The sequence below is a fragment of the Centroberyx gerrardi genome, chromosome 1 (assembly GCF_048128805.1).
Source record: "Centroberyx gerrardi isolate f3 chromosome 1, fCenGer3.hap1.cur.20231027, whole genome shotgun sequence".
Taxonomy (NCBI): domain Eukaryota; kingdom Metazoa; phylum Chordata; class Actinopteri; order Beryciformes; family Berycidae; genus Centroberyx; species Centroberyx gerrardi.
In genome coordinates, this window is record NC_135997.1 from 19,239,800 (window position 1) to 19,252,843 (window position 13,044).

The following is a 13,044-nucleotide window of genomic DNA, read 5'->3' on the forward strand; positions in this document are numbered from 1 at the left end:
AAGGCTAACACTTTGTGCACACTCTCACACCCAAACACAGCAGGGGAGGAAAGAGGGAAAGTGGGAGAAGGAGAGGAGAGGCTTGAGGAGGAGAGCTCCCCCTACTGGTTAGGTCAGTGATTTGACAACAGAGAAGACGAGAGAGGGCTGAATACAGTAGACGGAAAGAAGGAAGGAGAAATGTACAAAAGGGGTGGAGGCAGCAAGAGAGAAAGAGAGGGGATAAGGGGAGTGGAGGGGGGAGAGTGAGAGAGAGAGGGACACTGGGATGGAGGGAGAGAGGGAGAGAGGGAGTCCTGCATTATTCATCCCTTTACCTCTTGAATCATTCACATCCTTCTCTCTGTGTTGGCTGCCACAGCCTAATGCAGTTTTCATGCCTTCATGTCTTTTCCCCACTCTTTCTTCTTCCTTTTCATTTTTGTCCTACTTTTAAAGTATGCATATCCCACCAGTCAGGACTGCCAGCACTTACAGGGTATCTGAGGTCAGTCACATGCAGCAATTAAAGCCAGTGTAAGAGTTTGGCTTGACCAAATTATTCAGGACACGTACTAGCGGAACAGGATGGCCAAATAGTGTCTGTGTGATTGAGGCGGCCGACTAAAACTCTACCCTTGTTTGTCTGCCGAGGCCATGACGCTTCTTCTATGCTTACTTAAACATAAGATGAGCCTCCTTGGCCGTAGACTCAAAAGTTTAAAAGTTGCTGAAATCCAAAGTGTCCACACAGACCCGTTAGGTACAGTGGTAGTATAGGGCAGAGTGAGGTCAGGTATACATGCACATGCTTCACACAGTTGCCTCGAGTTGGAGGAGGTGGTCAGCGGAAGATTCACCTCAACCCAACATCTTTTTTGATGTGCGATCTATAATTGATAACGGGCTCAAGCAAGAGGCAGTTCAGTTTAACTGCCAGCTCATTATGAAGGGCTATGCTGGCTCAATGAGCTCGGATTCCATCAGTGTAAATCCCCTGAATGCCCTGAACCTCAGCTGACTACCACTGACTGACAGGGCACAGGAAGGGCCAGCCTTCATCTTACCCAGTAATAAGAGAGGCGTGGGGAAAGCCCGGCCGTTTCATCTAACCGATCACTGATGGACGCCAATTTGTTTGGCTTTGACCACGGTTGTTTGGCACAGTGGTTTATTTGTTTTATTTTTATTTGTTTGTTTCTTTGACAACATGTGTGCCCTTGCGTGTGCATGTGGTCAGATTAGGTGGCAGATGTAGCAATGTACAAGTGAACAGTCCCAGAATCTGCCCAAGATTCAATCCATTACTCTGAAAGGAAGGAGGAAGGGATGACTTCTGTGTTAGTCTAAAGCCTTGGGATAGTACAGTCTGTAAATTAGGATAATATACCTTAACTCCACAGCTAGAAATGGAGGCAAGAGTCTTTCCCCTACCAAAACTGTGATGTCATCAGAACACAGACATTGTCACCCCATTATGTTACCCCATTAAAATGAAAAAGATGTGATATATGGCAGTTTCCATGATGATTATCTTAAGACATGGTTCCTGGTTCAGAACTAGTTATGTAAAGATATAAAAAAAAAAAAGACATTTTGCAATACAAAAATATTAAACAGATTGAGATGGAAAAATAAAACTGCTGGAAATTCACAATTAACAGCTACTAAGTAACATTAGCAATGGTAGCTAGTTATCTAACATTCACTACAGTCAGCCCACTTTTCTAGAAACATAAGCTACAAAAAGCATCATACAAAATGTGGTAAAACATTCATATTTCACAATCAATGAGAATTGTTCTGAAATATAAGATATTAAAGGAGGACATGGCAAAAAGTTGGACTAAGTAGTTTAAAAGGTAATAAATACAGTTTATCCATATCCTGCATGTGTTATGCACTTATTCTTTATCTCCTCTCATAAACTATTGCATGTCTACATTAAGTGATACTTTCAGACTTAAGACATATTTTCTTATGACAATGCCATTACATCACCTACAATTAAGCTGTCTTGACCGTTTTATTATCCACAAGAATGACATATTTGATATCATTGGAAACATGGGAGTTTCTAGGTTAATTAAAAATGCACTGAGGAGGTTGGGAAGGTGTTACTATGCTAATCATTATAACACTATACTACAAGTACCTGTTCAGGCCTGGACAAAGCCTGCATGATTAAAGACAAAACAAAAGTAAACAGAACAGCGATGGTTTTGAACGAGCCCTCGCTTCCAGCCTCACCAAAGAGGGCTGTGGTCCTAAAACTGCCTTCCTGAGGGCTCTGACTCTAAATATTTGCATGGGGAGACTCCGCAGACTCAGCAGGTGAAGTGCATATAGATGCATTTTAGGGAGGACTGTGGTTTGTGTGTGTGTGTGTTTACTTATGGGGATGGGTGTGGTAGCAGGAGATTAGTATGATGGAGGAGAACTGGGCTAGGACAAGCCTAATTAATGTTTCAGATGGACTGTGGCACTGGGCTGCTGTGAGGAGGCTTTCAGTGAGTTGCTCAGCTTCCCAAGCTGCTCAATAATGGATGGGGAGTCCAGCGCAGTCTCGGCCAGCTAGCCCACTGCTACCAGTCTAGACAGTCTTCCAAGGGCCAGACTAACTAAGCTAATTATCTAAGCAAAGACACTGGCAGAAAGTAGCGCTACTCGCATGTCTGTTCTTAAAATACCAGACACACGGCGGTCATTAACTTAAAGTGACTGAGCGCGTGCACAGCAGCATGCACACGGCAGTGACATCAGTCGGTCAATTAGAATCTTTTCTTATGACAACAATGTCAAGTCAGATTCACTATGTTAAACTAATAACACGGTCATTTTGTAGATGCCCATCTTAACAGCCTCTCATTACCTCCATGTTGGCTTAATCATCCAACACCTGATTCAGTCCAAACTCTCCCCCTCTCCTCCTTTTCTCTACCCACTCAGGCACTTCTCTCCCCAGGGTGGCGGAGGGGGAGGTGACAGATTAAAGGGTTTGGAGGCCAGGCCAGAGAGGGACAGGGGGACCGCTCCCACCACAGCTGACATCTGCTAGTTAGCTACTCTACCTTTTTTGACTAGGCCAAGGCCGCTGTGCACTGAACATATAGGCCTGGAGCCAGAGCATGTCGTGGTAACACAGCTGTTCTGAAAGTTAAGCATCGAGTTATATCTTTGCATAAAGGGATCTCAAATAATGCAGTATCCATGCCGTTGAGGCAGCAGTATGAGGCAGTTGGATGTTTAAACTGTAGGAGAGACAGAACATCTCGGAAAAGGTCTCAGATGGCTTTTCTGGTGAGTGTGCTTCTATGGTCGACCGTCTGGGGGAGGGACGCGGTTTGCCATATGCCTCAGCAGATGACTCCACCTTCACACTGAGAGGCCAGACTGGACACAGACACATGCACGCGGACCCGTACACACACACACACCCACACCCAAACACACACACAACTACAAAGAAGGATATTTCTAAGAGAATAAAGTGCAAACACAGGCACACAATCACTGTGTACAGTTGAAAGTAATTAAAAGCGCAAACAAACAAACATAGATTTAAAGGCCTTTGAATGAAGCGTGCACTCGACTGGGTCTGTTGTGGGACGGATGCTCAGAGGAAGAGGCCCCTCGCAGGCCTGAGTCATACCAGGGGCACACTGAACCACAGGGTCAAGAGGAGGCCCCTTCACAAAAGACAGAAACTTCATGCCCCATTAAGAATGAGACAAAGCAAACCTACATAGGCCAAACATAAACTCAAACACACACAAAATCCTAACTGTCCACTGTCAGAAAAGCAGAACCCTCTTCGGTTATGAGCTGTAGCCCAACTGCTGACAGGCTGTTCTCGCTGTAACTGAACTTATGAACACCGGTGTACATATCAGGCCAGTCAGTGGTTGTTTATCAGAAAAGTCGTATTCTGATGTCACGCTGATGGGAGTTGCATCAGCGTGTCCGATGTGTGAAACATCAACTTACCTGGATGAGATGTGAAGGCACAGTAATTACAGCAACAGAGAGCGATGACCTCAGCAAAGCACGCAGTCCGTAGAGAAAGGTGGTGAGGGCGTGGCTGTGCCTGGGGTTGTCACGGCAACACAGGTCGTCACCCCACAGAGCCGAGCCGAGAGAGTGAAGCCCAATTCGCAGGATATTCCTTGACTTTGACTACGAGAAAGAAGAAGAAATAGAGAAAGGGATCAAGAATATATCAAAATTTGGAAAATTGAAGTCATGAACACGTGCGTCATTTTCTTTTGCAACATACATATCTATTAATACAATAACACAAAAGTTTAATACATTTCAGTTAATAATCAAGTTCATGCAATACATTTGAACATTATCAGATTGCTGCTTTTGGATGAATTTGGAAAGGTGCTGTTGTTTTGAGTAGTGTTACCAAACTCTGGGAGCGAGTAACTGGACAGTCTGCTCACCAGCACAGACGATCGGAACACAGTGCCCAAACGTGACTGGACACAACTGCCCAATCACAGAGGCCATCTGACACACGCACAATGGACCTGTCAGACAGGCTTCCAATATGGCCGCCACCCAGAAACCCCAGCACATTCTTGGCACCACAGCGATGCTCTGCAGCCAAGGGGGCCTGGGTAAGGGTGGAGTGCCTTCCCTTGAAACCCCACCACCACCACCGCCACCACCAACACCACAAGAGATCAACGGTAACCTACACTAATGCAGAAAGAGACAAAGTGGTCAAACAGTGCTGGAGTGGGGACATATATCACTGAAACCGGGAGAATGGGGGAGCCTGTCCACACTGTGAGAGGTTTTTAACCTTTAGTACAATTGCCTTTTATCTCGGGTTTCTTCAGAACGGGTCCTGATTACTGAGGTGAGAGCCAAGAGTGATTAACAAAGCTCTGGCCTAAAATCTGCTCTCTTTTCCTTTTTTTGCCAACCTCTCCTCTCCCTGCCCACTCTAGCCCTCCCCCTCTATTATCTTGACCCTCCCCAATTCTCCTCCACCCCAATCCCCATCTCCTTGTTTCTCTCTTCCTCTCCCTACAGTATGACCTAAGCTTCGTTTGGGTCTGAATCAGAATCGCGGGCATCTAAGATAAATAAACCCCATTGTTTCTGGGAGTTTCCACAGTTGGCTCATAGTTTCCCCAGGGAGGGGCTCTCACACTGGACTCTACATTCATCCTCCTCCAGACCATTCACCCTCGGTCCTGCATCTCTATACCTTATCAAACTTAGGTATTACCATCATAAGTATGTGTTTGTGTGTGTGTGTGTGTTTGCCATTGTCGTTATTAGATGTTCCCTCTCTTTGTTTATCAGGCTTTGCCTACACAGGTCTTGGGAGCCATAGAATTAGAAATCTATTTCTATGTCTGGAGCCCAGCAGGGGGGGAACTGTGGTAACACGACTGTTGCCGTGGCAACATCAGGAGGAGAGGCCAAACTTAACTCCTATAGTTTAGCCTATAGAAAAGCCAGGGAACAGTGCCAGTAGAGTCCAGCCAAGGACCAGAGGCCAGCCATATAGACTATAGCCAGCCTGGGACCACAACCTAATCACCAGCCAGCCTCAGCGGAGACTCACAACCCTGCTGCCACTCCTGTTCAACTCATCTCAAAAGGCTCCAAGCAAATATGGCGCTCAGGAAGATTAAGCCTTGTTCGAATCTGTTCCTGAAATGCTCCAATCAATATGAAATGTGCGTCCAGTTAACGGCCCGCGATGGCAGATATAGCAAATAAACAAATAAACAAACTCACACACACTCACAATCACCCATACTGAGCATTCTTGTGCCAGTGCCCATGTCGCTCTGTGCCTGTCTGCATTCCTGGACTGTGCCAACAGCATGTCAGGCGGCCACAGCGCTTTGATGATGTCAGCAGTTAATCTGGCGTGTGAGTGACAGCACTTGGGGAGGGAGGGGTGCGTACTGGAGGTAAGCCCTGTGTGTGAGTGACAGGGGGAGAGGTGGCTCCAGGTGACGAGCAGAGGGGTCACAGAATGTAGGTGAATAAGACACACACACATACACACACGCACACACACACACCACACAGCGTTAACAGAAGTACACTTGGCCCTGTGGAAAACATAAATAGGAACGCCAAGAGAGACAGACGGGGCCAAGGACGTTTCTGGCATTCTGCAGAGGATTGATGATTATTAAAAAGATGTATGTCAAAGGTAAGACACACACAGCTGGGACACACAGGTGAGGCCAACCCAGGCAGGTGAGAGGAGAGGTAAACATAGTAGAGAGAGGTGGTGGTTGGAATGTGACAGTAGAGCTTGGGGTTAGAGATGCAGATCTACCTCCTTTTTAAAAAATAATGTTTGTCTAATGTATTGCACTGAACACATGGTAGCTTCTCCAGAGAGGTTTGACTAGACTATTAATGGTCAGTAAAACTAGGATTGCTGTTTATTAAAACGATGCGTAGTTTTGTTTAAAATGGCTGAAAATATAATGCAATACAAGATAAGAGAAATCTCTGAATTCAGACTGAAAGAGACACATCCAATACTAATATAAACAGTTTCCAAGATTCTTACCATGGGTGCTGCTCCATCAAAGCCCTCTCTGTGTATGACCTCTTGAAGGGACTTAAGCAACGCAGAGTAGGACTCAAGCATGGGGCTGGAGAGAGTACAGGATGGAGGAGAGGGTGGACGTAGTGGAGGAGAAGACGACGATCGGAAAGAGAAGAAACAAGGGTTATTTAGGACATGTAAGTTGTAATTGAAACCATTTTGATAAAACTGGGCCAAGCCTATCACCGCAGTAGCTTAATCCTCTATGACTGCAGCATGTTCCTCCTGACTGTGCTTTTCTGTAACCGCTGAAGCAGACAGATGATCCATATCAAGAGATCCAATTAATTTATTTGGTTGATTAAATTACAACATGACTGGTCCTCTGTCAGCTCCCTGAGGATCTGATTGTGCCGAGACAGACAGACAGACAGACAGATGAGACGCGCATACGCACAAACAGACACACGCACACACAATAAAGATGATAACTGAGAAGGAGGGGGGAATTAATGGGTTGATATCTAAAATTAGCAGGGAACAGCATTTTGGTGTTTAATCAGGGGTAAGATGTGCACCGCCGACAAAGGACATACAGTTCCATCCGACCAACGGTTAGCAACAGTCGAGAGATGGATTACTGCTGAGCCAGCCGTGTGTCTATAGCATGGCCAATAGGAATGTTAACCCCATCATTTTACACAGGACCCTCCACTTAAGAACACCCCACCATTGTAATGACCACTCTGTAGCAAGTCACAGTGGGCTGCTATGTCAGTTGTCAATTCGACCTGCGGGCTACAAAAGCTGATACACATAGATTGGTCACACGCCAACAGCCCTGCATAAAGAACAGTGATACGCGCTTGTGTTGCTTACACTTGCGCCGAGCATATCCATGTACTCTATTTCAATTATTCAGCCAAACAATGGTGCCTCCTGACCCCGCTGAGGCTAATGATAGAGCTGGTTTGGTGAATGAGGGACACCTACCCTCCTTGGCCTCTCTGCCCCTGCCCCTGCTCTGAGGTTAGGGGGCTGGGATGGTTTGACATGCGGTTGAGCGGGGAGGCTGCCCCTGACTGGTTTCCTCTGGTTGGCGGCCATTGTGTAGGAGGGCATTGTGTTTGAGCTACCCCTACTGAGCACCCTTCATTCAGGTAGCAATAAGGTCTAGGTGCTTAGCTACAGGGGCTAGTGCGTCAGCTAATTAGGAACATACACGGGGAAGCTCCTTTAGCTCAGTGTTCCTCTTTCAGTAAGGGAAGAAAGGAGGGGAGAGGGGGATGCTTGGTCTTAAACAACAGGATCTGTATCACCTAGAGAGCAATTTGTGCCAATTATGCCTTCAAGTGAAACGGAGCAATTTAACAGCTAGGGTATCAACATGGGGCTGTGGACACGTGCAAGGGGGAGTAGCCTGCTTAGGAGTCTGTGTGGTGTATGTGTATGTGCGTGTAATGTGTTGAGTGTGTGTGTGTGTGTGTGTATGTGTGTGTCTGTATTGGGGCGGGGCTGGGGGCACAATGGAGCAGTGCAGGTGTAGTTTCCTGCTGTCAAAATGTCTGTCAGATCTATAACCCATTCAGAGGCCAAGACAGCACAGCAGCACCACCATGCCATTGACAGACTCTTCATCACTAAACCACTGCACAATACTGGATAAGACAATGGAGAAGATATTTGATTATTTAATTTGTTCCCAATGAATAAGCATCATTAAGTTCTAACTTGATGACCAGAACAATATCAGCAATGAAAGGCTGTCCATTCCAGGGACTACGTTTGTGAAAATGCATACTTTAAACTGAATATACACAGTATCTAATGTGTTTGCATGGATGCTGTGTTAAACAGTCTCTGTTTGCTGAAATAAAAGCAGAGGGGTTCTATAAAGCCTTCTCCTCATCCTCTGTGGTCCAGATTGCTATATTTACCCAGTGTGTGTGTGAGTGTGTCTACGTGTGCCCTTGTGTGTTCAGCAGCGCTCTCTAAGTAAAGAGCCTGCATGACCTCTGAACCCTAAGTACACTTAACACAGGAGAAATCAAACACTCTGGGCAAACAAGACCCTTATTTGAATAGACGTACACAACCTTTCCAAGAGGCTGAATGTCTGGGGCCTGTGGCAAGCTACTCAGAATGAAGGACGAATCAAGCCGATTTTTCTGAAGCTTTTATTAACTGATTAAACCTCATAAAATCATACAACCCATGGAGCCTGTAATGATACTGGATTATTCAAGAGTACTACAAATCTACCAAAAACCTGTTTTGTTGAAACTGGACGCTGCATATAAATATGTTTAAAAATTGGAATGTTTTATGCTTTCATCCTTGTAAGCAATCAGGGAAATGAACAGAGTGACTGAAGTTTCAGTTAATGACTGTTAATGATTGGTACCTTTTTTATGCAATTCAATGTAGTGACAAAGGAAAGACATCTCACTCATTATTTATACAAAACTTAGAAGTTGTATTTGTCTTTTTCAACTGCTAGGGGTAATGAATGCAGCTCAGTCTCACTGTTTAATCCATGACACAGTTTGCTAAACTCTTATAATGGAGTATCCCTAGCGAAGGGCTGCACATTACACCAGTTTAATCTGGAGTTTCTGCCTCTCGGATTGATTCTTGGCTAATGCATATGCTGGTTGAAGGGTTTATATGTGCTCTTTAAATTATGGTGGTCAATCTGTATTGTTGATTTACCTGTATTCTGTGGATTATGTCACGTTTGCTTACCTGTGTTCTGCGGATGATGTCTTATTTGTGTAACTGTGTTTTGCGGATGATGTCGTGTTTGTGTACTTGTGTTCTGCGGATGATGTCTCATTGGTTTCCCTGTGTTCTGTGGATGATGTCTGGTCGTTTTACCTGTGTGTGGGTGATGACTGGGCGGGATGCTCTGGAAGGTAGAAGCGGTGGCAGTTGGCTGCCTGGCGAATTTCTGGCTCCATCGTCTTGGAGACGTCATAGTAGTGCCCGAACCTAGATGAGGACGCCAGGGCGCTCTGAGGGGTCAACAAGTCAAATTTGTGTTAAGGCGTGAGAAAATTGAAGCCCTAGCATTAAAGAACATTTAAACAAATTTTCAATCACCCTTGTACCACTCAACTGCTCACTTTCAACTTCTTACAACAAATGATGTGCATTCAAAGCTAATTCCAGAGAAGAACGAATCAATTCATCAAGAAAAATAATCGTATTTGCCTTTCTAATATGTTAAATGAGTGTGCTTCACAACACTATGGTAATGCAATTGCATTGTTTATGGGTCATTCCTCAACATTCCTACAGCAGAGAAGTTAAATAACCACTACGACCATGCTCTTAATCATTTCTTCACATAAATGTCCACTTCTGGCTGTGAAAGCAAACGTGTCAGGGACGCAGGGGAAGGCGGATGTTTTCCTGCAGCTGAAAGAGAGAGTTTTAGCTCTTCTCTCCCAGTGAAAGCAGGGACTCCATTGTCAGAGGGGCCCTTAATCTACTCCTAATCTGGATTAGGGCCCCCGGTGTGTCCCTCTCCTGGCGGGACGAGGGGGTCAGCAGGGCAGGGGGGTCAGGGGCTCATCTTCTCTTTGTGAGCGAGGCAACCCGCTTAGCGTTCCATCCCCGCCCTGACGGCCTCACCTTTGATCTGATGTCTTCATCGGGAGAACGACACAGTGGGCAAAGGCAGGAGAGGTGTGTGTAAGGGGAAACTAAGCGTGGACTCTAGGGGTGAATTTGGGATGCAAATCCTCTGGTGGGGCTTACTGGCGGTTTGTAAAGACGATTTTACAGGGGAAGGGGGAGAGGTGAGGAAAGGACACAGATATAAAGAAGTTTCCAGGGAGAGAGAAAGAGGGAGAGGATCCCCAGGGACACACTCTGTGTGCTGTTAATCCACATAGCGATATGGATTATAGACTGAAGGGGGGAGACTGCAGAGAAGAAGAAGGGGAGGGCCACCTTTCCTCAAAGCGGAAGAAAGAGTGTAGGGCTGCCGACCCTAGCAGGGGGAAAGGCAGGGATTTGGGGGAAGACAGAGGCGCAGGTCTGGGTCATAGGGTTGAGCGGGCAGACATGTCAATGCACAGGCTGCAAAGTACTCCTGTTTCCCAGGCTAAGCAGGGGTGCAAGCGTGTGTATATGTGTGTATGTGTGTGTTGGGGACCAGTGAAAGCCTACCTATTGCCAGCTAAGTGTGAGTAATCTGGTCCAGCTCTGAAAAGAGAGGCTGAAGCCTCATTCACTCCACAAAGGAGTTTAGAAGCTGATGGATTTAGTGGTGGAGACAATTGCCAAACCCCTAAGACCTGAGAGGCAGTGCTGTTCTTTCTCATACCGTCATTAACAGAGACACACATTGGACCTTTGAAAAAATTATTAAGATTCTGCCTACATTCTAATGTGTTGCCTATACTGTAGTACAGGGATGCTACAAGACAACAATAATAACTGATTTTATGAAGTATATCATGTTAGACACCCTGATTACTTACCTGCACTTTTGGAAGATTCTGATAGCGCCAGGCGATCTTCATGGAGTCCAGACTGTCCTGAGGGCCACATGGCAGCCTGTGCTGCTCCACTGGTTTGTGGATGGCAATGTCATCCAAGATGGGAGCAGGGAGTTCCTGCACAGAATGAGACAATGAACATAATCCGTAATCTGATACAAATTTTTGTTTACTATGTTAAATTAAATAATGTTTGTGAAAGGTCAAAGGGACATTTTAGTTATTCTCACTGCCATGTAAAAAACAGAGCTGCACAACAGTGCTGTGCAACTTGCCACAGTGGTACAAGACAGTACAGTCTCCTTCATAAACTACAACCACGGCCTCTAAAGATTAGCATAATGTGAACCTAGCTGTGAAAACACTAAACGATGTGATATATCCCCATAGGGAGTCCCCCTCTCTTAATAAGCCTTTGATATGTAAAGAGAGGGTGAGGTGGTGACCCCTCCCACTATCAATCAGTGGGAGAGAGGCCCACCTCCTGTATGCTGGGTGGCAGTCAGCTTCTGGGACTCCGCTCCTCTTCACAGAGGGAAGCATCTCAACAATGCCACTGCCATGCCACCCTCGACCTCTCAGATACCCCCACTGACCCTCACACACCCTGGGGAAAGCTGAGTGAGCCTCTAATACCTGCTGTATCACAGATCTGAACAACATAAAATAGGCTGCATACTGTACAGTGGTAGCCATCGAAGAAGCCCCCCTTTGATGCATTTTAATGTCTTATTGAATATATATTTAAAAAAATCAATAATATATTGCAAAACAAAACTGCCACTTCTTAAACAGATAGGTGTCAGAGCATTTCCTATATCTTCTGATGGCTAAAAAGAGACACAAAAAAGTTTTTCAACAATTTGGAGCAATAGTACAACAGTACTGCAGCAAGCATGCAGTAGATATTGGGATTTCTATGATAGCTACATCTGTACATCATTTCAACTCAAAACAGTAAAAAAGGGGACAAAGCAGTGGGCATGATGTTAAAATAGACATATTGAGGCCATTTTCACTTCTTTATGGATTGTTTGTTGAAGTATGTCGCTACAGGAGTGCACAACACTTCCTCTCATACCTGTAGGATGTCATCTGGGTTGTCTTGAGCCGCCGCCACGAAGAGTTCATGTCGACACACCACTCCTTCTGCCAGGAAGTACTTTAAGATCATACGAGAGTAGCTATCATATCGGTCCTCCTCTGAGAAAGAATAAACAAACAAGTAAATAAATGCTAAATCTGAGTGTTAGTGGAAAACACACACAACCACAAAACACGCAGCCAAACTCTCTCTCTCTCTCTCACACACACACACACACACAGAAAAAACTGTCATACAGTGCCATACAGCAAACATCGTATGTAGGGATCTAAGTACAGGCTTCACTGATCAAATAACCAAAACATGTTCCCTCCAAAGAAATATATCAACCTCTTGTCTCATAACCCTAACAAGGATCAACAAGTCCATCATATAGTGTAGCTTGTCTCTCTATTCTGTCCGTTCAGTCACACACCGCAGATCCAGTGCTTCATTACCACATCACAGTGGCTGACTGTAATTGATATAAGGACCACATCCTGGCTACCCTTTGTAGGAAGCGATGAAGTGGCAATCAACATGGCACAGGAACACAGGTGTCATCTTGCTACCTGGGTATCAAAGTAGGGATGACACCTCCACCTCCCCTGTCAAGGTCTCAACAGTATTCCCATTCACTTTCACCTATCATATCCCAGGAGGTGAGAGGGAGACACCTGTCTGGAGCATTCACCTGACCCCTCCCGCTGAACCCAAAGGTATAGCCCAGCTGTCAGGCCAAATGACAGAGGGAGGCGGAAGTAGGATCGGATAGTGACTCTCCTCAAAATGCTCCTTGACATCCAGCTCACTTTTATCTACCTGTGTTTCATGTGGATTCTGATGGCAATGGCATCCTTTCATTGTCATGTGCTCCTTGTATTTTTCACATCTAGATTATTTATTTACAAAAAACAATATCTGAGGCGTGCACA

At 45.4% G+C, this 13,044-nt stretch overlaps 1 protein-coding gene across 1 annotated transcript in view; it reads right to left on the reverse strand.

The window, feature by feature from the left end:
* The window catches only part of elp4 (elongator acetyltransferase complex subunit 4), a 50,543-nt gene that overhangs the window by 32,224 nt on the left and 5,275 nt on the right, over positions 1 to 13,044 (reverse strand). Inside the window, exons 3-7 of the mRNA XM_071907086.2 lie at positions 12,107 to 12,228; positions 11,008 to 11,142; positions 9,395 to 9,531; positions 6,539 to 6,623; positions 3,967 to 4,155 (exon numbers count right to left, since the gene is read on the reverse strand). Of these exons, the coding sequence (XP_071763187.1) occupies positions 3,967 to 4,155; positions 6,539 to 6,623; positions 9,395 to 9,531; positions 11,008 to 11,142; positions 12,107 to 12,228 (668 nt within the window). The remainder of the gene's footprint in view (positions 1 to 3,966; positions 4,156 to 6,538; positions 6,624 to 9,394; positions 9,532 to 11,007; positions 11,143 to 12,106; positions 12,229 to 13,044) is intronic.